Raw genomic sequence first — 24,424 nt, forward strand, 5'->3', positions numbered from 1 at the left:
GGTAAGGGGTGGGACTATGGATCATGGAACAAAGGAAACACCTCTCTCAGGTAGTAGGAGAATGGGTTGCCAGGGACCTGGCATTGAGTCCAGGCTCCGTGGCTTTTTCCCAGTGTGACTTGGAGCTACTTACTGTACTCTTGGACAGTTCATCTGTAAAATGGGGACAAAGGCAACCCCACCCTGCATCTTTAGGGTACAGATTAGAGATCATGAAAGAGAAGCCATAAGACCTCCTGTGCACAAGCCATGATGGGTGCTCCTCCTGGCATTATTTTACTTCCTCTCTGAGGTAGGTGTGAGAGCTCAGTGTCACAGCTAAGAGAAATTAGCCACTGAAAATGAAATGACTTGCCTGAGGTCACACAGAATTGAGCAGCAGCCTGGGATGGGTCTGTGACCACCCTTCCTAATCCCCAGCTTCCAGGACTTGCCTTGTAAGAGGCACCCAATGAATGGAAACAATTTTCCTTAAACAAAGTGGGAAGAGAGCTGCTACTTCCTTGTTCCTTTTCCTGCTAGTTGGCCCTGGCTTTTCTCTGCGCTGTGACCCCAGCTCCAGGTCACAAAGGCCAGGTTGAGTCAGTCTGGCTTCTCTGGCTGCAAACTGCTCAGGCTCCCTTAGGGAGGGACCTTCCTCAGGACTGAGGAAGAGATGCTGCCCTTCCCTAGCTTTACTGAAGCCTTGCCCCATAGGGAAAAGGGGCTGAGAGGGCCAGGGAGACCTTCAGTCCCTGCTTGGGCTGGGGGAGGGGTACGTTGGACTCCTAGTCTCAAGACAGGGAGAGAGACAGCTTTGGCAGGATTCACAGCTCCGCCCTCAATGTCCCTCTGCCTGGGAGCCTGGGGCCCCATCCCTAGACTTCTCAGCTGCACTAACTTTCCCAGATGTGGGCCCACGTGGACAGTTTTCCTCATTTCCTCCCTTTGGCCTCCTCTTCTGTGGAGCCTGGGGCCCAGCCCTGCCCCCTACCCAGACTCACCCCACAAGCCAAGCCTGAACTCAGCATCTGGAAAACAGGGCTGGGTCTAACCCTTAAGAGGAGGCCTGGACATTTGAAACCAAATTTGGGATTGCTGGGGTGAGTAGTGGTGGTGAGTGGAAACCAGCTTGCTAGAAATGTATAGCAGAGAGTGAGGCACAGTGGGTGCCCTTGATTTCCGAGTCTGATCAGCACCTTTGCTATTTACTGAGCACTTAACCATGAGTCAACCACAACCCTAAATTCTTAATCTACATAATCTCACTTAATCTTCATTGCAAGTCTCTAAAGTACATATTGTGATCTGCAATTTACAAACAGGGAAACTGAGGCACTGGGAGAAGTTAGGAGTTTATCTAAAATCTCAAGGAATCCACAGTACAGAGATTTGAATCCAGCTCAATCTGCTTTTCCTGTAAACCTGTGAGATGAGGGGAAAGTAACTGGGAACTGAGGAGTTTGACAGAGTGACTCAAGTGGTACAGAGCCTGCATGAGGCCCTAAGTTCAAACCCCAGTACCGCCAAAACAAAACAAAACACATGAGAACTGGGGAGGCTAGGGTAACCCAAAGGGGCAGGGAGATGGGCGGTCCCAGCCTCCTGGAGCGGCGACTTCGTGTTTCTGTTCAAAGTCTCCTCCTGGATCTTGCACTGGAGAAATTCTTCCCCAACCCCCATCTGTCCCGCTTCTTGTGGGGCTGGGAATATCCCAGGGTCAGGACAGGCTGGGCCCCCAGGCGAGGTGCCCATCAGCACGGTGGGGCCGGGATGACAGACACCAGGAGCCCTTCCTGAACAAAGACGGGGTGGGAGGCGGCCTGAGCCTCACCACCCCGCCTCCCCCAGCCCTGCGGAGCCGCTAGGGCTGCAGACAGCGGAGCGGGCGGAGAGCATGGCGGGGGCCGGGGCCGCGCTGCTGGCCCTAGTCCTGCGGCTCGGGAGCCTGGCGCTGGCAGCGACCAGGGCTGCTGGAGGTGAGTCGGATGCCCCATCCCCTTGCTCACCGGGACCGGCTGGGGCCTCCCGGTCCTCCCCGTCGGTGGGGGAGAGCAGGGTGGGGAGAGGCGGCCAAGGCGGAGGGTCCAGGAGGCAGCGGGCCTCCTGCAGGCACCGGTGGGGAGGCCTCGCTCAATCTAGGGGTCTGAAGTTAATTATTTGTCTTGAGAAAGGAGAGAAAAGGGAGGCCGGCTGTGGGAGCTGACTTGAGCCTATGTGACCTTCCCCCAGGGGACTGACAGGAATGAAGGGACAGGCAGAGGAAGGCTGACAGGCAAGCTGAGGACAGGACCCTGGGGAGCAACCGAGTTTGTGCCACCCCTACGAGGGCTTTCAGCAGGTCTCCCTAGGAAAGGAGCTGGGGACGTCTTCCCCTGGGGGTGCCAGAGGACCCCAGCATCTCCCTGGCCCACTATCTGCCAGTAGGGCTGGAGGCGTGGCTGAGGAGTCAACCTTGGGTGGAGGATTTCAGATGCTGAGATGCTGGCACCTTCCATGTGGGTGGGAAGGAAGTTGGGCACAGGGGCCATGCCAAGACAGGGTGCTATTCCTGGATGCCATGCACAAGGGACAGAGATGGGAACTGGCACAACCTTACTGATGGTGTAAGGTTGGGGGTTAGAACCCTTGAACGGTGGGTAGCAGGGTAGGCTGGAAAGGCAGTTAGTGACAGGTACCTCCTGAACTTGAAAGTACCTGTGTAACTCAGAAAGGTGGTTCACACTGATAATCCTAGGTATTTGGGAGGCTGAGATTGGGAGGATCAAGGTTCAAGGCCAACCCAGGCAAACAGTTCATGAGCCCCACTACCTGAATGGGTAGGATGACATTAATCATGCTAATTGAGGCAAAGCTGGTTTGCAATGGGACAAGTTGGGTTTAGACTAAAATCCCCTTTCCCCTTGGTGGTGGTGCAGGGGCCTGGGGGAGGAATAGGTGACGTTGCTCCCCTGACTCACTGTCCTACTGTCCCTAAGAAACACTGTCAGCCACCTCAGTCTGGCCTCATTAATGAGCTGCCACTGTGGAAAAGCCCACCCTTCCTCTGCCTCTTCCTCTTTCACCTCCTCCTGGGGACTCTCACCTCCCCTCATCCCACTTGGGTGCTCTGGACTTTCCTGCCTCAGGAGAGGGTTGGGGTTGTGGCCTAGGAAGCATGAGGCTCTGAGTTCAAACCCCAGTACCACTAAAGGGAGAAAAAAGAAAAAAGTCCTGCTCAGATCACCAGGCCTGAACTCAAAGGTACTCCCCCAGTTCCTAGACATGGTATCATCCAGGACCAAGGGCAGGCTTTCTTCACTGACCTGGGGTGCTAGAATCTAGCTCTTATCTATCTATCTGTCTATCTATCTATCTATCTATCTATCTATCTATCTATCTTTGTGATTGCTAGGCAGGTCATCTATGACTTGAACCCTTTATGGCTTTACAAAATTAAAATAATAACAACCTAGGAAACACTGCCAGCCCTCGCCTATAGACCCACATGGTATTCTTGTGCCCTTCAGATGGGGCTGTCCCTAGGGAGCTTCCTGGGCTTGCTGACATCCATGACTACCAGCAACAGGTGCCAGCCGGCTCCTCCATCCTTGCTGGGGCTACCCAGGAGCAGTGGCGCCCCCTGAAGGAGTGGCTGGGACGGCTGGAGGCTGAAGTGACCCAGCTCAGAGAGCAGGTACCATGGAAGCGGGACAGCATGGATAGGGTAGGGTGGACTTTACACAGTGGGAGGAAGAAAACCTCTGGGACCCCTAAATAGAGGTTTTTTGTTTTTTTGGGCCGTGCTAAAGGTTCAACCCAGGGCCTCACACATGCTAGGCAAGCACTGTACTACTGAGTTAAACCCTCACCTCCATAGAGTTTTGTTTTAAATACACATAAAAAAGTTCTTATCTGAACTATTCTTAACATTGTTTCTTTCATGAATAAAGAACATTCGGGGTATTTGTAGTCCATCTGGATTTCAAGAGTCTTTCACGTATTTGCCAAGCATGGTGGTACACCTACTATGTATAAGGCATCACCAGGAAAGTTTTTGACTGGATAAAGAAGTCCTCAGCTATTGGGGCAGGTTCCCAGTTCTGTCCAAAGAGGGACCCAGGGGCCTATGAGATGCTGCTATGGGGGCACCCACGTCTGCTGGAGACTTGTCACATTTTCTTCTCATCCTGCCTGCTTTTGTACCCCACAAATCTATGAGAAATGACAGGGGAAGCTGATGCAGTTCCTGTTACTTCTCCCCCCGCCCCCACCACGCCCCATTTCCCCAGAACAAGGACCTGCAGGCAAGAGTAAGGCAGCTGGAGTCCTGTGAGTGCCGCCTGGTCTCTCCCCAGTGCTGGGGACTGGGGCGCACCTGGCCTGAGGGGGCTCGCTGGGAGCCGGATGCCTGCACAGCCTGTGTCTGCCAGGATGGAGCTGCACACTGTGGCCCCCAGCCTGACTTGCCCCATTGTCATGGTCAGTGCCACCCCATCCGCCTTCCTGGGTGGCTTCTGGGCCTAGAGATGGTATTGGTGGCCTGAGTGACAGCATGACCTCCTCCTCAGGCTGCAGCCACAACGGCCAGGCCTACAGCAATGGGGAAACCTTCTCTCCAGACTCCTGTACCACTTGCCGCTGCCTGGTGAGTTCCTGTGACCCACAGGGATATCCCACACTCCATCCCTATCACCTGCCTGCCTCACTCCAGCCACCTGTCACTGAAGTGCTGTGCTAGATATTGGGCTATGGGTTCTGCCTGTCCTTCCCCCCGACATTGTCACCAGTGGCATTGGACTGATTTCTACTGGTTCTGGGTTCTGGACTTCAATCCCCATATACTAGGTGGGGCCCCCTTGACTTGATCCTAGAAAGCAGTGCTGTGGAGGACAGGCGATGTGGCTGCTGTCTTCCTTTCACAGACCTACCTGGATGACCCTAATTGTCCCTTTTTGCCTGTCCTCTACCTCAGACCCTCCTGCCCTCCTGTTCTCTGTCATCTGGCTCCACAGTCCCCTCCTGGCTTTCCTTCCTCATGCCTCCCCTGAGAAAGCCCTCGGTTCCCTTCCTAGGATCACTCTATTTGGGGAAGTTGCTGGTACCTAGAAGAGAGAGCTCCTAGGGTTCAAGGGCATCAGGAGTTGATGGGGATGGGATGGGACATTTTTGCACCCTTGGATCTAAGGTAGCTCATCTGCCTCAACCAACTCATCCTCTTGCTCTTTTTTTTTTTTTGGTGGGACTGGGGTTTGAACTCAGGGCTTCGCACTTGCAAAGCAGGCACTCTAGTGCTTGAGCCACACCTCCAGTCCATTTCACTCTGGTTATTTTGAAGATGTGGGGTCTCGCAAACTATTTGTTCAGGCTGCTCTCGAATCGTGATCCTTCTGATTTTAGCTACCCAGGTAGCCAGTGGCACCCAGCCCTCTTGCTCCTTGACAAGAGGGCCAAAGTTGTTCTGGGGGCCCTGTAACCACCCTAGTCTGCTTCCCACAGGACAGGACTGTCACCTGTACCCTGAAACCATGCCTGAGAGGACCTTGCCCTGAGCCGGGCGCATGCTGCCCACATTGTGAATCAGGTCAGCCTGCTGCTATTCCCCACACATGGGGGACCCCAGAGCCATGGCCCACCACCTACCTGGGTGAGTGAGTGTGGCATATCATGCCCCCCACACTCTGAAAATGCTGGGGGAAACCAGACCCAACGCTGAATCAGCAGACACTGAGCCTGACCTGGGACTGAGCCAGGCATTGTAAGGGAAATAGACCCAAGGTACTCTTCCTGTCCTCAGGGAGCTCCTGATCTAGTTGAGAAGATAACTTTATCTAGGGGACTGAGGGGCAGGGGAAGCCCATCAAGACTAGTCACTCTGGGTGGCCTTTGCAACCCTGAGCTGGATCTTCAGGGGAAAGTGATTGGGCCTGCAGGAGAAGGAGTGCTTAAGAACTGGGTGGGAAGAAATGTCTTCAGTTCCTTCTGTGGGCAATGGGGAGCCATTGAAGGCTGAAGAGCCAGAGTGTGGTATGTTCAAAGAGGTGTTTAGGAATGTTCGTTTGGTGTGGGCTGGATGTGGAGAGACCAGCTGGGGGCGCTGCCACAGCTCTTAATCTAGGCATGGAGCAAATTTTATTAGGAAAGCAATACGCTTTCAATAGAATAAAAGCATGTCATCTCTAGAGTGAGAACAAGAAGACCTGGGATAGTCTTACTCTAAAAATTTATTTGTCTGAAATTTAAATGTAACTAGATGTCCTGTATCATCTCGTGGTGATGAGTCAGGAAGGATAGGATCAGGCCAGTGAGGTCTGGAGATGTAGCCTAGGATCTTGGTCAGAGACAGGACTGAAGTCTTGGGAGTTGATGGATCTCAAAGAAAGGGACGTTGGGGCTGGGGATGTAGCTCAGTGGCAGAGTGCTTGCTGAGGATGCATGAGGCTGTGATTCAACCTGCAGCCTCTCCAATCCCAAATAAAGACACTCACAGAGGCTTCAGGGCAGGTGATGCCTCAGGGCACAGCTGGCTTATATGATTGTTTTGATGAAAGAAAACAAGATACCTCTTTCCATCTGGTGTAGTTAAAAAAAAAAATCTGTTCTGCCATAAATGGTGCCCCTTTGCTGTGGCACTCAGTCATTCTGGGCCTCTTACTCGGGGGCCTGATTCTGGTTTTGCAGGCTGCCCTGGGGGCCACAGAGCTGGGGAAACGTGGCACCCAGAGCCCTGTGTCATCTGCACCTGCCAGGTAAGACAGTCAGGGTCTGGCCCCAACCATCAGTCTTGTCCCAGCTGCCGGGCATATCCTAGGCCCAGCCATGCCCAGCCCAAATCTGGTGGCCAGACAGGGCTGCTGCCTCTACCCAGGCATCAGTGCCTGGAGCCACAGGCTATCTCAGCTTGGACAGTGCAGAGGGAGCAAGGGAGGGCTCAGTGTCTGCCCCGCAGGCAGGGACCGTGCAGTGCCAGGGGCCCTCATGCTCCGAACTCAACTGTCTGGAGAGCTACACCCCACCTGGGGAGTGCTGCCCCGTCTGCCGGCCAGGTGACCTCCCACCCACCTGCCCCTCCATTTCCTCAACCCCAAAGAGTCCAGTACCTACTTTGGGGATGTTCTCTTGGGGGATGTCTACTCACCCTGCTCGCTGTTGACCTGCCTGTCATCCTGGTAACTCTCCCCAGGCTGTGAGTATGAGGGGAAGCTTTATGAGGAGGGGACCAGCTTCCTGTCCAGGTCCAACCCTTGCCTGCAATGTTCCTGCCTGGTGAGTCTCCTGCCACCTCCGCCCAGGCCTGCCCTTCCTTGGACACCCCCTTTCCCACGCTGGATCACCCAGTCCCTCACATCCCTTCTGAGAGTAGGTTCCTGTGAAATTCTCCCTCTATTCCTACTGGCTACCTGCCCGCTCTGCACCCCCTTGGAGCCACGCCCAGGAGCATTACAGCCACTGGTCCATTACAGAGGAGCCTGGTTCGCTGTGTGCCCATGAAGTGCCCACCCAGCCCCTGCCCTGAACCAATCCTGAGGCCTGGGCACTGCTGCCCAGCCTGTCAAGGTGAGAGCTCCAGACTCTTCCTCCATGGAGCCCCTGGCAGGGCTGTCACGACATTTCTCCAACTTGAGTCCATCCTGTCAGCTTCTGATTTGGTTTGGTCAGTAGGGGAGTGATGCTGATGTTGGTCCAGCCCTCCCATGGAACTTCAGTGCTGGTGTCAAATTCTGCCTTGCCGCTTGGTGGTTGAGCCACTCTAAGTCATTCAGTGCCTCAGTTTCCCTATTTTTAAGGTACACAATCGTATGGCATTCAATAGCTCACAGTTCTGAGTAATAAAAGATCATTATCTGCTTTGGCCACGGAAACACCGAAGACTTGGGGTCAGTCCTCAGGGATGACCACTAGAGGGGGATTTGAGTCATACATTGATACTATAAAATTCTGTGATGAAGGCAGGAGTAGAAGCAGGAACCAGCTACCCTGGAAACCTGTAGGAAGGAGACCTAGCCCTGCTAGACACAGGAGGGAGGACATCCAGGTCCTTAAGGATAAGGAGCATTTAGCTAGGTGAAGGGCCGAAGAAGGCAGAGGACATTCCTGAGTCACATTCCACTCAGTGTTAGGTGTGCATGCCAGGAGGATCGTGCCACAGGCTTGAATGACCAAGGCCTAAAGGGAGGGGGGAAGGGCCACTAGAGATAGTGGGACAGGGGGATGTGCTGTGCTGTCCAGGGAAGGCCTAGAAGGGCAGCCTGAGGAGCAGGCACCTCACCCTGCCTGGAGCGCCAAGAGCCACCAAGGTTGTAAGCAGAAGCATGGCCTGGTCCAGCAATGGCACATGAGGAGGGTGCAGCAGACTAGTGTCCAGGATGCTCAGACTAGACCTGCTCTCTGTCCCCAGTCCGAGGCTGCACAGAAGGTGACTCTCACAGGGAACATGGCCAAGAGTGGACCACACCTGGGGACCCCTGCAGGATCTGCGGGTGCCTGGTGAGTTCCCAGGCAGCTCCTGGACTATCTCTTGCACTACCCTGCCCCTAGGCCTCTGGATTCATAACTTCTTTCCATGGGACCCATCCATGGACACTGAGAGGGGACAGAGATGGAGAACACCAAATCCTAGGTGTTGTGAGTGCAGGGCCTGGGCGAGCTCACCTGTGTGTCTCTCTTGGCACAGCAGTGTACAGCAGAATGTGTGATCTGAACTCCAGGAGCTCGTGGACTGAAGGGAGGAGGAGAGAGACAGGGCAGGACATGACAGGCAGCCAAAGTTCTCCCTCCAGGGAGGGGGAAACATAGTTTTGACTTGTGGCATCTTCTGTTACATGTGGCGCCTGAGCCCTTGAGGTCTGGCTGGTCAGAACTGAGGTGTGCTATACTTAAAATGAATGCAAAATATTTCATTAATATGCTTGCTGATTACATGTTGAAATAATATTTTAGATACACTGGGCAAAATGCGGTATATTGTTAAATTTTAATTCCATCTGTTTCTTCAAAACAGATCTGTGGTTTTTGTTTGTTTTGTTGGTACTCAAGGCCTCGTGCTTGCTAGGCAGGTGCTCTACCACTTGAGCCACTCCTGCAAGCCATTTTTGTGTTGGGCATTCGTAAGATAGGGTCTCATGAATTATTTGCCTAGGCTGGCTTTGATCTGAGATTCTCCTGATCTCTGCCTCCTGAGTAGCTAGGATTACAGGCATGTGCCACACACCTGGCTTACAATTTCCTTTTTATAAAGCACCAGTCATGCTGGATGAGGGGCCCACTTATACCAGTGTGACCTCATCTTAACTAATTACATCTGCAACAACCCTATTTCCAAATAAGATTGCATTCTGAGGTGGCAGGGGCTAGAACTTCAACAGATGAAGTTTACAGGGATGCAACTCAACCCAAAATGACATCCACGGAATGGATGCCTGGGACTCCAATTGCCATTTCTGCCACTTGGCTGAGCCTGTTCCTCCCCTGCCCACCCCTCCCCCTACCAGGAGGGCCACATCCAATGCCGCCAGCAACAATGTGCCAGTTTGTGTCCATACCCTGCCCGGCCCCTCCCAGGCACCTGCTGCCCAGTGTGCGATGGTGAGTCAGTGGGTTCCAAGTTTAGAGGGCTCAGAATGGTGACAGCTGGCCAGCTTGGGATTCCCACAAAGGTCAGGCGAGGGGCAGGGAGGGGTCCCTGAGGAGGGTCTGAGCACCTCTTCCCAACAGGTTGTTTCCTAAATGGACGAGAGCACCGCAGCGGGGAGCCTGTGGGCTCTGGGGACCCCTGCTTGCACTGCCGATGTGCTGTGAGTGTGACTGCCTGGCAGGGAGGGCCTGGCTTCTGGGCCTACCTGCTGCCTGCTGACCAGGCCCTGTTGGCAGAATGGGAGTGTCCAGTGTGAGCCTCTACCCTGCCCACCTGTGCCCTGCAGATACCCAGGCAGGATTCCCGGGCAGTGCTGCCCAGTCTGTGATGGTAAGTAGGGACTGGGGTTGCTGGGAGAGGTGCAGAGTGTGGGTACCGTGGGCCTACACTTCTGTGGGATGTGTGGTGGGGATTGGCAGATCCTACTGGAGGACAAGCCTGGGTGTTCTTCATGGGGTGGGGGTGGATGCCTTTGGATGGCACGAGGTTCCCCTCCTGGCTCTCTGTCCTCCCGTCCAGGCTGTGAGTACCAGGGACACCAGTATCGGAGCCAGGAGACCTTCAGGCTCCAAGAGAGTGGCCGCTGTGTCCACTGCTCTTGCCAGGTGGGCACCCCTGCCGTCTCCCACCCAGGTCTGTGTCACTCCTTAAGAGCCTCTCACCTGGTCTCCCTCCTAGGCTGGCGAGGTCTCCTGTGAGGAGCAGGAGTGTCCATTTGCCCCCTGTGCCCCATCTGCCTCGGGTCCCCAGCCCTGCTCAGGTGTGTGCATGTGTTTTTGGGAGGGAAGAAGCAGCTGCCAAGGGCACTGCTTCCATGGGACTAGAGAGGGAGGACATTTTTTCCCAGTAAGGAAGATGCTTCATTAACTATCCAGAATTTGTTTAGAAGTTATGGTGAAGATGCAAGCCAGGGTCCCTGTGGGCTGCAGAGGAGGGGGAAGGATTGAGGGGGCATCTTTGGTTCCCATGGTAACAGCTCAACCCTCCCCCCCTTGCTGTAGCCTGTGTGCTCAATGGAGAGGAGTTTGCTGAAGGGGTCCAATGGGAACCCGATGACCAGCCCTGCACTGCCTGCTCTTGTCAAGATGGTGTACCAGTGTGTGGGGCTGTACTGTGTCCCCCACCCCTCTGCCAGCACCCCACTCAGCCCCCTGGTGAGTGCCGTTCCAATTATCTTGGTTTTCTTCCCCTGCTTTGCCCAGCTTACCCTGATCAGCCTGTTCCACCAGGTGACTGCTGCCCCAACTGTGAGAGCTGCACCTACCACGGTCAAGTGTATACCAATGGGCAGAACTTCACAGATGTGGACAGCCCTTGCCACATCTGCCGCTGTGAGGTACATCCCTGAGGCTTGTTGCTGCCCTGCTGAGCCCCTCCTAGGGCCCATTCCCATGGCCCTCTCCCCTGCTCGCAGGATGGGACTGTGAGGTGCTCCTTGATTGACTGCCCTCCCACGACCTGCGCCAGGCCCCAGAGTGGTTCCCGCCAGTGCTGCCCCAGGTGCCCAGGTGTGTGCTTATTGCGCTTAACTGGCCTGGGGACCCAGACCTTGCTGTCCTGCAGCCCTGTGGGCCCAAAGCCATCTTCCAAAGTGGTGGTCTTCTGAATTGTTTTTTTGTCTCACACAACTAAGAACTCTCTGGAACTCAAAGGGCGTGGGTAGGAGAATAGAGATTTGTTGCCTTTTGGTATTACTGTACTGCCTTTCCTTCCCATTCTGCATTTCCAATACCCCACCTCTTAGATGTGTTCATATGGATAGCCATTTGCATAGCACAAACTAGCATTTGTGTCCACCAGCTAGGGACCGGATGCTGGGTGCAATGGGATATGATCCCTGCCTGCACGAGGAGTTCTGTGCTAAGGTGTGTGTCTTGTGCACACACCTGTGTAAGCTCTTCACTGCTACACCCTCAAAGACATGCATCTGCATGCAGATAAATGGTCTCAACCCAGCCAGACTTACACCTGCACGTATCTTACAGAGCCCCCTTCCTCAGAAGTGGATCTGGCCTTCAGGGGCAGGGGGCACCTAGTGCTGTCAGCCTTTGCTTCTACTCTTACTCCCACTGTCCTCTGCCCAGACTGCATCCTGGAGACACAGGTGTTTGTGGACGGTGAGAGTTTCTCCCACCCTGGAGACCCCTGCCAGGAGTGCCACTGTCAGGAAGGCCAGGCCCGCTGCCAGCTTCGTGCCTGCCCCAGGGCCCCCTGTACCCACCCGCTGTTGGGTACCTGTTGCCGGAGTGACTGCAGTGGTAGGTGGCAGAGCTGGGGAGAGGGGCTCTTGGGTGGCATTTAGCCCTGGGGGCAGCGGGGCCTCTTCAGGCCTACAGTTGCCTCTTCCCCCAGGCTGTGCCTTTGGTGGGAAAGAATACCCCAACGGAGCCGACTTCCCCCACCCCTCTGACCCCTGTCGTCTGTGTCACTGTCTGGTGAGTTTGCGGGGATGAGAGGAGCCTAGGGGAGTGGAGGTGGGACTTGGGGAGGCCAGGAGAGTCCACCGAGATGGGCTGGAAAGGGGTGGGGGACCTCCTTGGCCTCCTCCCATTAGCCTGACTGGGCGTGGTCCATCTGTCCATCCGCAGAGCGGCAACGTGCAGTGCCTGGCGCGCCGTTGCCCGCCGCTGTCCTGTCCAGAACCGATCGTGGTGCCCGGAGACTGCTGCCCGCAGTGCCCGGGTAGGAGCCGCTTCCCCGGCCCCCGCGGCCGCTGCCTGGCCCCGCGTGACGCTCTTTCTCCACGCAGCCGTCCCCGCCGGCTGCCCGCGGCCCGGGAGCGCGGTCCCCGCCTGCCACCAGGAGCACTTTACCCCGCCCGGCGACCCCTGCCGCCGCTGCCTCTGCCTCAACGGCTCTGTGTCCTGCCAGCGGCTGCCCTGTCCGCCCGCGCCCTGCGCCCACCCGCGCCAGGGTCCCTGCTGCCCCTTCTGCGACGGTACCGCCCTGGTGGCTCCCCATCTCCCATCTCGCCTCGGTGCCTCCTGCTCAGCTAACTCTCACTCGACCCCCAGACACAGCTCACCTGGGGACCCTCCTGCCTCCCAGGTCGGGGTCTCACTAAGAATGTAGGGACAGTGCCCCATTCGCCAGCCGCCACTGTCCCCAGCCACTGCTCCTCTCCCTAGGCTGCCTGTACCACGGGAAGGAGTTTGCCAGCGGGGAGCGCTTCCCGTCGCCCAGCGCCGCCTGCCACGTGTGCCTCTGCTGGGAGGGCAGCGTGGGCTGCGAGCCAAGGGCTTGTGCCCCTGCACAGTGCCCCTTCCCCTCCAGGGGCGACTGCTGTCCTGCCTGTGATGGTGAGGGGCAGGAGACGGCCTGCGGGGGTGGGGTGGGGGCGGACGGGAGATCTGGGTCAGTGCCTTCTTCACTGCTCTAGAGTGGATCTAAATTGTTCTGACAATTTGGACAATAAGACTAAAGCTCGGATTTTCTCCTGCCCTTGATGCTATTTAGCTGCAGGACCTTGGGCAAGTTACATAACCTCTCTTTGTGGGGGGAGGGGGCGGGGGGGGCGGGGGAGCGGTACCAGGATTTGAACTCAGGCACTTAAGCTTGCTAGGCAGGTACTCTACCACTTGAGCCATTCCACCAGCCAGAAAGGAGAGAGTTGAATCAGACCCAGTTGCCTAGTCTTGGGTTGCTTTTGTATTATCTTAGCAATTTTTGCTGCACATCTTCTACCATCTGTAATTTTATTTATCTTGTACTTTTCTTCAGATGAACTTATTAATTTAAATTTATTTAGCTGGCGTTTATTTGGATGTTGTAAATGGACAATTAGAACTTGCTAGAGGATTGCCACAAAACGACTACGATTAAAATATAATAGTGTTAAATTCTACTCAGTTACTTCAGCCTGTCAAGGCTTGAGCCTGAGACTCGTCCTCTTCTTTTTGGAAAGGGGAGACGAGCAAGGGTCAGACAGGAGCCTAGCCAGACTGCCAGCCCTCCTTGATCAGTCAGGAGAGCTTAAAAGAGCATTGGAAGGGGGTGCTTTGACCTATTCTACCTATGTCCACTCTAGCTATTCCCAGCTGTCCTTGGGCTGGGAATATCAGAGTGTGGGGAAAATCTTGCAGTGGCCTGTCCAGCATCTAACTGGGCTGATCCCTATGGGAATTCTTCCCCTCCTCCCCCATAGATGGACAGGGAGATTTTCTTGCAGGCTGTAGGACAGAAAGTTTGCCCTTTGGCCAGTCCGAACCTCACACCCTCCAGGCTCCTTTGCCCCTGGCCTGGACTAGTCCCTTTTCCCCTCAGAGGCTGGGTCTTTGAGGCTCTGGCCTCCTGCCAGGCCAAGCTCAGAGCCAGTAACTGTTTTCCTGTCACCTCTTTCTGCCTTCTTCCACTCCCCCACCTCTGGAAGGCTGTGAGTACCTGGGGGTGTCCTATCTGAGCAGCCAGGAGTTCCCGGATCCCCGAGAAGCCTGTAATGTGTGCAACTGCCTTGGAGGCTTTGTGACTTGCAGCCGCCGGCCCTGTGAGCCTCCAGGCTGCAGCCACCCCCTCACCACGCCTGGACATTGCTGCCCAATCTGCCAGGGTAGGGCTACACCTGCCCTTCCTGCCCTTTCCACTGCTGGGGCTTCCAGAGGGTCAGTGCTATTGGGCAGGAGATTTGCATACAGCTGAGCCACATTGGGTCCTCATGCCTGAGACAGATGGACAGTCCCCCACCCTTCTCTCTCTCTCTCTTTCTCCTCCTCCTCCTCTGTTTCCACTGTCACCTCACACCAGATTGTCACACTCACCAAATAACTAATCCTTTTTTGACTTCCATACCTTCCATACTCTTAAATTGTCTCACTGCCTTCCTAAAATATCTTGTCACCCTACTGGAAACTCTTCAGTGACTCCCATTGCCCTGGAGCCACCAACCAGGAGGCAGCTTCCCTAGTCCATCCTCTCTGGCCCAGCCCACGTGACTGCATGTCCAGTGTGCCCTCTTCCCACACAGGTAGAACAATCTCTCCAGTCTTTTCATCCCATCTCCCCCCATCTGCATCTTCAGTCTTCTTGCCTGGAGTGCACTGTCCTCCAGCCTCTTCATGCATGAAAATCTTGCCACCTGTGGCCCCCGGAGATCTTTCCTTCAACCCCTCACCTTCCCTATCATACTTACCTCTCCCTAAGCTTTGTAGGAGGTTACCAGGCTTGGCCGTGTGTGTGTGTGTGTGTGTGTGTGTGTGTGTGTGTGATAGTGGAGGGCTCAACTGACAGTGGCCTTTCCATTGTGTTCCCCACTCTGACAGGATGCCTGTATCATGGGGTCACTGCTGCCCCTGGAGAGACTTTCCCTGATCCACTTGATCCCACCTGCTCTCTCTGCACCTGCCAGGTGAGGCAAAGCATTGGGATCTTGGTAACGTTTGCATTCCCATCCTCCTCCCTAGTCTGGTAGGGATTGTCTCCACCCAGGTCGCAAGGGGTACACTGCCTCTGACATCTGGTGGGACAGGATTGGACTCAGGTCTCCCAGGCAAGGGCAGGGGCTTGGGCCTGGCAAGCTGAATCAGGTGTCTGCCAGGGATCAACATGACTGGTTTGAGAATACAAAGCAGTAAGATGGGAAGCATCAGCAATCACTGTCTCCCCCCAGGAAGGTTCTGTAAGCTGCCAGAAGAAACCATGCCCCCCAGCTCTGTGCACACACCCCTCTCCTGGCCCCTGCTTCTGTCCTGTTTGCCATAGTGAGTTGCCTTCTTCATGCCCCGCCCCCCTGCTCTTCCCTGCCTCTTCCTCTCCCCTTTCTTCCCCTCCCTTCCTGTGAGGCCTGAGGTTGGGCAGTGCAGGGCAGTGTGGCACAGGACACCTGCCCAGAAAATGTGTCCCCCACAGGCTGCCTCTCTCAGGGCCAGGAGCACCAGGATGGGGAGGAGTTTGAGGGACCTGCAGGCAGCTGTGAGCGCTGTAGCTGTCAGGTACTTGGGGCTGGGGGCTGGGACCTGGGGCAGGGACTAGGCCAGCGTGTGTCTGGGTCCGTGTGTCTGGCAAGCTACTGGCCTTGCATCTCCTGCAGGCTGGTCACGTGAGCTGTGTTCGGTTGCGGTGCCCGCCCCTGCCCTGCCTGCTCCAGGTCACAGAGCCAGGGAGCTGCTGTCCTCGCTGCAGAGGTAAACTGGCCCTTGGGGTGGCCCCTACTCTTCAGGGCCTGGCCTGAGTCTGTCACCCTCTGTCCCTCCCTCCCTCCATCCTTGGCTGCTCACTTTCAGCTCTTCTTCCCTCTCTCTGCCCATTCCACCCCTCCAGGTACTGGTTAGATTTCCCCTTGATGTTATCTCTCTTCTTAACCACATCCAAGTCATAACAGTCAATTGCGAAAATCAACTTTTTTTGTATGGTACTGGGGCTTGAAGTTGGGGCTTGCATTTGCTAGTCCAGTGCTGTGTCACTTGAGCCGTGCCCCCACCTCTTTTGCTTTTAGTATATTTTAGATAAGGTCTTAAGCTTTTGTCCAAGACCTCAATCTTCCTACCTCTACTTCCTGTGTAACTGGGATTATAAATGTGTGCCATGATACTCAGCCAATAATGAACATTTATCGAGCACATAACCATGTGCCAGACCCTAAGTACTTTACATGTACCACCTCTTTAAGCAGTACAACAATCTTATCAGGGAAATGCTATCCTTACTCTCATTTTATGGACGGAAAAAGAGGTACAAAGAGGTAATATAGCCAGGTATGGTGGTGCACACCTGTAATCCCAGCACCCAGGAAGTAGAGGCAGGAGGATGTCAAGTTCAAGGCCAGCCTGGGCTATATGGCGAGAACCTGTCTCAAACAAACAAGGAGACAAAAAGGTAACATATGCTGCTGCTTATCCCACATGTTTGTCAGCTTGGTGTAGTTAACAGAACCAGCCGTGTATCGCTTGGGGAGGACTGAAAATTGGAGGCCAAGTTACTTAGGGCACATTGTGAGTGATAGAGCCATATGCATTTTTCAAACACCTACTGCATGCTAATGCTGTTCGTCCTGGGCTGCCATGGACTCTGTCTGCTGTTTGCAGCTTGCTCCGGCAAGTGATTTTTCCCTCCACCATAGATAGGAGCTCTGCCCCAGCCTACCTCCCTGTCACAACCCTCTGCTGCCCACATGTTCTACCTACCACTGGGGCTGGGGGAGAGGCTGCCATCTAGATCTCAGCCCCCAAAGCTTACCCCTGTCCACCCGGGACTGCAGGCTGCCTGGCTCATGGGGCGGAGCACCCTGAAGGCAGTAGCTGGGTGCCCCCAGACAGTCCCTGCTCCTCCTGCATGTGTCATGAGGGCGTCGTCACCTGTGCCCGTGTCCAGTGTGTTAGCTCCTGCACCCAGCCCCACCAGGGGCCCAATGACTGCTGCCCTCGATGCTCTGGTACTGGGAACCTGGGACAAGATGGGGTGCTGGAGTCTGTTCCATCTCCCTGCCTTTGTACTGGCTGGGGGGCAGAGGGGACTCCCTAAGGGGGAGGACCTGAAGGGCGGAGGACCCCACCCCTGGCATTGCTGCCAGCTTGAAGGCTTCCTGCTCTGTTCTTACCCCACCCCAAGGCTGTGAGCATGAGGGGCAGAAGTACGGGCCCGGGGAAATCTTCCAGCCTGGGGCAGACCCCTGCCATGTGTGCATCTGTGAGGTAGGAGAGGGCAGAGCTAGGGGGCTGGGACACCATGGGGAGGGCCAGGCAGCATGAGGGAGGCCTAGTCAAGCTAGGCACTGCATAGAGTGGGCACCATGGGGGTCAGACACAGAGCGGGTCTCTGGAGCTAGGGCTTGGGTCAGTTGGACCAGATCTGGGTTTAACCTGGGGCTCAGGGTCTGAGTATAGAAGGCAGTAGGCAGGTCTTCTGCTGGCCTGTGGGACCGGGTGTATAGAGGTGATGAGGGAGCCACATAGGATGTGTCATAGGTCAGGAGATGGGCAGTGGAGATGGAGGATAGCATTGAATACCAGAGGGTCAAGAGTCACAAAGACTCAGGACCCACATGACTAGAAAAAGGAAAGGACATTGTATCTGGGGATTTGGACTTGGAGTAGGGAGCAAGTTTAGGGGAACATTGAGTCTCTCTTTAGGCTTGAGGCTGATGTACCCATAGCAGACCTCAGGAGAAGGGTACAGAAGGCAGGTGGAGGGCCAGGAGTCCAGGAAAAGGAGTGGATCTTGGCTTCCACGGCTTGGAACCCACCCCTGCTCATTTATTCTTGTTGCAGCCACAGCCTGAGGGACCTCCCAGTCTTCACTGTCACCGACGGCAGTGTCCCAGCCTGGTGGGCTGCCCAGATAGCCAGCTTCTGCCCCCTGGACCCCAGCACTGCTGTCCCACCTGTGCCCGTGAGTCACAACTATCAGGGAGATAAGATAGGAGGGTGGGGTTGCTGTCCCCAGAGTGATGCTGGAAAGCCAGCCAGCAGTCCTTCTCAGCTGACTTTAGTGGACTGTTCTGGAAACCCTTGCACTGACTGGTGAGGCCTGCACAGGCCCACAGGGTAGCTGGTAGGAGCTGGGGAAAGTGACAGACCCCTTGCTTCCCTAAGCTGGGTGCAGTCTGTGGAGCATCTTGCCCAGCAGGTGGCGCTGTAGGACTGCAATTGTGGGGAATGCCAGCTCCTTGGGGGCTGTGATGTGAGGACCAGAGAGGAACATTGGCCCAGCCTCAGGGATCTGGAGAGCTACTCGGCTCCCCTCCCCTCCCAACCCCTCCCCTCTTTAGAATGAGGACTTATAAAGACAAGGGGGTGAGTAAAGAAACGGTTGTAGTTTTAATTACAAATATTCTTGGATTTGAGACCTGCAGCTTATCCAACAGCCATTTCACCATTGTGGAAACCATGTTTCAGCAGCCAGTTACAGCATGGAAATGACCGCCCTGCTTTGTCGTGCTGGCTAATGTCCTCACATGCTAAGATGAGAATCACTGTCCTCTTCCCTTATTGTAGTAGACATACAATTGCATGGTGACATACAATTTACTGTCTTAGCCACATTTTAGTGTACAGGTCAGTGGTATTAAGTGCAATTCATAAGTGTACAAACACCACCAGCACCATCAGGGAAAAGTATTCCTATAATACTGACTAGGATGAGCTTTAGGAAACAAGAAGACTCATTTATTAAGTACCTAATGCATGTCACATGCTGTACTTTATGCTTCTAATAAACAGTATCTCAGGGCCAGGCAAAGTGACACATACCTGTAATCCCAGCTATAAGGGAGGTAGAGATGGGAAGATCAAAGTTTGAGGCCAGCCAGGGGAGAAAAAAATTTGTGAGACCCTATCACAAGAATGACCAACACAAAATGGGTTGGCGGAGTGGCTCAAGTGGTAGAGTGCCTGCTTAGCAAGTGCAAGGCTCTGAGTTCAGACCCAAATACCACTAAACCAAAAACTAAAACCCCAAACAAAACATTATCTCATTAAATGTTCACACTTACCCAGTAAGGTAAGTGATTATTATTCCCTTTTTACAGATTAAGAAACAGACTCAGAAAGCTTGATTAATCTGCCCAAAGGACTGGACCTAGGATATCTGGCTCTTTGTGATTTATTGTGCTGTTTTAGCCAGATTATATGAATGGAAGTGACAAGGACAGCAGGCAGCCTGGTTGTTCTTAGTGACCTTGGACTGAGGGAGCCAGTTTCCAGGCCCCCTCACCTAGTAGCCTAGCAAAGTTCCTTTAAAAAGTCTGACATTTTCTTTGCCAAACCAAAGGGAAAGAGGACTTATCCTCTCTGGAGTCAAGGTGCTAGGGACCTGGGTATGTCTTGGGCCCAAGAACTCTGGGGACACAGCTGGATGGTAATCCCTGCCTCCTGCCCTTTTCGTCTCCTCATGGGTTGGTTTCTTGCTTTCACAGAGGCACTGAGTAACTGCACAGAAGGCCTGCTGGGGTCTGAACTGACTCCACCAGACCCCTGCTACACCTGCCAGTGCCAGGTGAGTCCTGCCTCGGGGACTCTCAGAGTCCTCCTTTACCCTCCTCTGTGGACTGTGGCTGAGACTCCTCCCTGTGGCAGCTCTCAGCCTCTCCACTCACCTTGCTCTTCGTCCATTTGTCATGGGAGTCATACCCTGCCTTCATCCTACTCCCCACCTTGCCCTCCAACTCCTTGAGAGCTGCTGTTCTCTGCCTACTGTGTTCCTGTAACCACTGGCAGGATCTGACATGGCTCTGCATTCACCGGACCTGTCCTGAGCTCAGCTGTCCCCTGTTGGAGCGCCACACCCCCGCTGGGAGCTGCTGCCCGGTGTGCCAGGGTAAGTACCCAGTTTTGTTCTTCCCAATGAGAGGGAAGCCCAGGAGGGAGACAGGACGGGGTGACATTCATAAGCCAAGTTGGTGCCCTGGGGTCCACATTCAGAATGCAGGTTTCATTATTTGTAGAAATGGAGGGGGTACTCATTGAGGTGGAGAGGAGACCCAAGAGGAAGAGGGAGGCAGAGAATGCAGGCTGGATTCTTTTTTTTTTTTTAAATTTTGGTGGTACTGGTTGAATTCAGAGTCTCAAACTTGCTAAGCAGGTGCTGTACCACTTGAGCTACACCCCCAGCCCTTTTTGCTTTGGTTAATTTTCAAATAGGATCTCAATTTATGCCCTTGGCTGGCTTGGACCCTGATCTTCCTATTTATGTTTCTTACATAGCTGGAATGGCAGGTGCATGCCGCCGTGCCCAGCTTTTGTTGGTTGAGATGGGGTCTCACTACCTTTTTCCCCCGGGCTGGCCTCAAACCTCAGTCCTTCTGATGTCTGCCTCCTAAGCAGCTGGCATATAGGCTTGAACCACTGATCCTGGCCAAGCCTGGATTCTTGAGCCTCTGGATTTTTCAGGAGGCTTGGGGACCCCAGACCAATAGTAGGGCATTGCACTGCAGAGCTGGCAGTTCATCCAGAGGAGAATTCCAGCCTCTGGCTCTTTGGGCCTCCAGCATCCTAGAGATATCCTGAGCACAGGTACAAGGTCCAACACCTGTTAAGTTTTCTGCATATTGGTTGAAGAAATGAACCCATCAGGCAGCTGGTGGGGCGGGGCTTACCTGCTGGGAAGCTAAGAGTGATCTCCAGGGAGGGAGGATGCAGCTGGAAGGACAGAGCCAGCCCATCCATTCCTTTCTCCTTAGAATGTGTGGTGGAAGCTGATGGCCGTAGAGTGGCAGATGGAGAAAGCTGGCAGGACCCCAGCAACGCTTGCATCACCTGCACCTGCCACGTAATCTGGGGGGAGGAGCTGGGATGGGGCCTTACAGACAGATAAAGGGAGAAGGGTCCCACATCTACCAGCAAGTACGGGTTCTTTGAGAGGCAGAGATCTCTGGGGTGAGCAAGATGTATCCTGATGTCTGTGCTTTTGGGAGGAGAGGGCAGGCAGAAGGCGCTGCAGCCTAGACTCTGTCCAGGAGACCCCTAACAATGTAAGACCAAGGATACAGGCCCTGCAGGAGATCCCTACAACAATGATGTCTGCCCTCAGCGGGGCCACGTGAAGTGTCACCTCGAGGAGTGTCAGATGCTCTCCTGCCCCCACGGCTGGGTGAAGGTGCCCCAGGCTGGCAGCTGCTGTGAGCGATGCCAAGGTGCGGGGCCGGGATGATGGAGGAGGGGGTGGGAGTGAAACCTGGTGTGTGTGTGGAGCACTGATTCTCCCTGTCTCCTGTCTCCTCAGCCTCCAACCAGTCGTGTGAGCACCAGGGCCGCCAGGTAGCCTCCGGGGAGCGCTGGGCGGTGGATACCTGCACCAGCTGCTCCTGCGTGGCCGGCACCGTGCGCTGCCAGAGCCAGCGATGCCCGCCGCTCTCATGTGGCCGGGTGAGTGCCCAGGTCTAAGGCGGTGGGGCGGAGATGCCCAGGACACCGAGAGTGAGAAGGAGGCTGGGCTTCTGACCTTGAGCGGTGGGGAGCTGGGGACGGTGCTGTTTCCGAAACGGCCACCAGGTGGCGCCCTGAGCCACTAGCCCGTGAGCCTGGGCGGGGGGAGGGGCAGGTTTCCCGGTTGGGACAGGGAGGGGAGTGCCACGTGACTGACCCTGGCTGGGGCTGAGGCCAGGACGAGGCCCCTGCCCTGAGTCCTGGCAGCTGCTGTCCCCGCTGCCTGCCCCGGCCTGCTTCCTGCATGGCCTTCGGAGACCCCCATTACCGCACCTTCGACGGCCGTCTGCTGCACTTTCAAGGCAGCTGCAGCTACGTGCTGGCCAAGGACTGCCATGGCGGGGACTTCAGGTGTGCATCCCCTCCCCCCTTCTCCCTGACCCTCACATCTGACTCCGCTGACCACTGGCACCTTGGCCTCTTCCGCCCACAGTGTGCATGTGACTAACAATGATCGGGGCCGGAGTGGCGTGGCCTGGACCCAGGAGGTGACAGTGCTGTTGGGGGACGTGGCTGTGCGGCTGCTGCAGGGCAGGACAGTCACGGTGAGCAGAAGACCTAGGCGATGGTCGGACCTGTTCTGTTCACCTGTAGCCCCAACATCGTCCCTCCTCCTGCCTCCTCTTTCAGGTGGACCAGCGCCCAGTGGCTTTGCCTTTCCTGCAGGAGCCGTTGCTTTACGTGGAGCTGCGGGGTCGCACAGTGATTCTGCACGCCCAGCCTGGGCTCCAGGTGTGGCAAGAGGAGAAGACTTGGATAGGGCTGGACTCCCAAACCAGGGCTGGGAGCCTCAGGCCTGTTTAGATTTCTGTGTCTATAGAGCCAGTGGGGGGTGCCAGCTACCTCTTGGGGAGAATAAGGCAGTGGAGGTGCTGCTGGAGTCCCAGGAAAAGAGTCAGGGTCAGAGACCTCTGGGGGACAGCCAGAGGTTCTGAGCCTGGTTTTAATCTTGTCTCAGCCACCCATACACCAGGGTTCTTTGGCCACTACCGACCTTTTATGGGCCTCAGTTTACTCATCTGTAAAGTGGGGTGGGGAGGATGTCAGCTAAGATCTCTTGGGTGGTCTCTGAGGTTCCTCCTAACTCCCATGTGGAAGAGTGACTTGCCCCCCAACCCTAGCCAGAGCACTGCTTATAAATTCATACTGATAAGGCTTGTGTGGACTTCTGAGCCTCACTCTAATTGTGTTTTGCCCTCCAAAAGGCCCAAGTGCTCACCAGACCCTGAGCGTTAGGCAGTGGATTGCGTTCCACTTGGGGCCCAGTTGAGGGGTGTGCAGGAGGGGTGGACAGCGCTTCCTGCCATCTGTTATAGCCTGGACTGTATAGCATGTGTGCGGACCAGGGCAGCATCACTTCCTTGGGGAGTTTGTGCCTGTCCATCCCCCTCCCCTACAGCACAGGGCATACCAATACATACAGTTCATGGGGCCATGATGGACTTTGGGCTTCTTGGGGTCCCTCCCCTTTCCCCCACCCCAGTACCAGACATCTCTGCACAGGTGCTGTGGGATGGGCAGTCCCAGGTGGAGGTGAGCGTGCCCGGCTCCTACCGGGGCCAGACTTGCGGGCTTTGTGGGAACTTCAATGGCTTTGCCCAGGATGATCTGCAAAGCCCTGATGGGCTGCTCCTGCCCACGGAGGCTGCATTTGGGAATAGCTGGCAGGTGAGTGGCACAGAAGCCAGAAGGTGGGGGAGGTTGGAGGAACTGGGCACAGCTGGGTGTGAGCCCCAGAGCAGCCCTCTGCTGTGGAAAAAGGGCCCCAGATGGGCTTTTGTGGCCTTCTTGCCTACCATGGTGCTAAGGGGAGGTAGGATAGCGTGTTGAAAAAAGCCTTGTTCCCTGAATCTAAGCTCTGCTTTGCCTCACACTGGAAGGAGGAACATACCTATGCTGGTACCTATACTGTAAAATGAGGACAAGAAGAGGTCCTTGTGATGTTTTCTTCACTCTTCTAAAAGGGACATTTTTGATGCTAAAGCAAATGACAGGGTAGGAAGTGCTTGGAAGACTTGGCAAGCAAAGGTCATCTGCCAGCCATGGTGTCACATCAGGGTTGCCCTCCCTGCCTAGGTCCCAGAAGGCCCAGGGCCTAGCCGGCCCTGTTCTGAGGGTCAAGAGGTGGATCCATGCCGGACAGCAGGTTACCGGGCCAGGCGTGAGGCCAATGCCAGGTGTGGGCTGCTAAAGTCATCACCGTTCAGTCGCTGCCATGCTGTTGTGCCACCAGAGCCCTTCTTTGCTGCCTGCGTGTATGACCTGTGTGCTTGTGGCCATGGCTCCTCAGCAGATGCCTGCCTCTGTGATGCTCTGGAAGCCTATGCCAGCCACTGTCGCCAGGCGGGGGTGACACCTGTCTGGAGAGGCCCTACACTCTGTGGTGAGAAGGCAATGTCTGATGCAGGTTGGGAGAGGGAGAGGTACAGAGAGGAAGGTACCCAGAAGACTCAGGTCTGGACAGGGTGGGTACAGGGAAGCCCACAAGGCGTGACTATAGCAACTGAAGTAGTGTTGGGGGCCCCTGTGGCCCTGCTTTTCATTGTGCCTACAGTGATGGGCTGTCCCCTGGACCGAGGTTTCGTGTTTGATGAGTGTGGACCACCCTGTCCCCGTACCTGTTTCAACCAGCATGTCCCCCTGGGGGAGCTGGCAGCCCACTGCGTGAGGCCCTGCATTCCTGGCTGCCAGTGTCCTGCAGGCCTGGTGGAGCATGAGACCCACTGTATACCACCTGAGGACTGTCCCCCCTTCCTGCTCACCGGAGACCAGCCACTCCACAACCTGCCCAGCCCCAGCCGGGAGCAGCCCCTGGCTCCACCGTGAGCCAGGGGGACCCAAAACTAGAACTCATCAGTCCAGAAGTCTCCCTTTGGCGAGCAGCAACCACCGGGCCAGAGCTGCAGGGACAGTGCCCTGCTCAGATACCAACCCCAATGGTGTTGAACACAGGCAATAAACCCTGGGCCTGCCAAGTCTT

The 24,424-nt window shown here is 55.3% G+C and overlaps 1 protein-coding gene across 8 annotated transcripts; it reads left to right on the plus strand.

Annotated features, from left to right (window-relative positions):
* The first annotated feature begins 1,589 nt into the window (after window positions 1-1,589).
* Window positions 1,590-24,424, plus strand: Kcp (kielin cysteine rich BMP regulator). Of its 8 annotated transcripts, none has more exons than XM_074063551.1 (42): window positions 1,594-1,958; window positions 3,489-3,655; window positions 4,251-4,440; window positions 4,530-4,606; window positions 5,458-5,605; window positions 6,640-6,707; window positions 6,908-7,004; window positions 7,142-7,224; window positions 7,422-7,515; window positions 8,357-8,445; window positions 9,450-9,543; window positions 9,673-9,752; window positions 9,829-9,922; window positions 10,112-10,197; window positions 10,271-10,352; window positions 10,594-10,746; window positions 10,822-10,928; window positions 11,007-11,100; window positions 11,677-11,850; window positions 11,945-12,027; window positions 12,181-12,274; window positions 12,342-12,530; window positions 12,721-12,891; window positions 13,962-14,138; window positions 14,848-14,933; window positions 15,195-15,285; window positions 15,434-15,516; window positions 15,615-15,708; window positions 16,782-16,955; window positions 17,132-17,214; window positions 17,791-17,911; window positions 19,437-19,516; window positions 19,738-19,837; window positions 20,700-20,788; window positions 21,050-21,152; window positions 21,242-21,384; window positions 21,623-21,795; window positions 21,878-21,989; window positions 22,075-22,176; window positions 22,948-23,112; window positions 23,521-23,827; window positions 23,999-24,424. In XM_074063551.1, the coding sequence occupies exons 1-42, from the start codon at window positions 1,877-1,879 to the stop codon at window positions 24,268-24,270; spliced, it is 5,151 nt and encodes a 1,716-aa protein (XP_073919652.1). In that variant the 5' UTR covers window positions 1,594-1,876; the 3' UTR covers window positions 24,271-24,424. The 8 variants fall into 8 exon arrangements, 6 of the variants coding, with proteins under 6 accessions (XP_073919670.1, XP_073919652.1, XP_073919666.1 ...); XM_074063565.1 differs by having other exon boundaries at window positions 21,878-21,932; window positions 22,111-22,176; XM_074063559.1 differs by having other exon boundaries at window positions 1,595-1,958; window positions 5,458-5,542.

The sequence above is a fragment of the Castor canadensis genome, chromosome 2 (assembly GCF_047511655.1).
Source record: "Castor canadensis chromosome 2, mCasCan1.hap1v2, whole genome shotgun sequence".
NCBI lineage: Eukaryota > Metazoa > Chordata > Mammalia > Rodentia > Castoridae > Castor > Castor canadensis.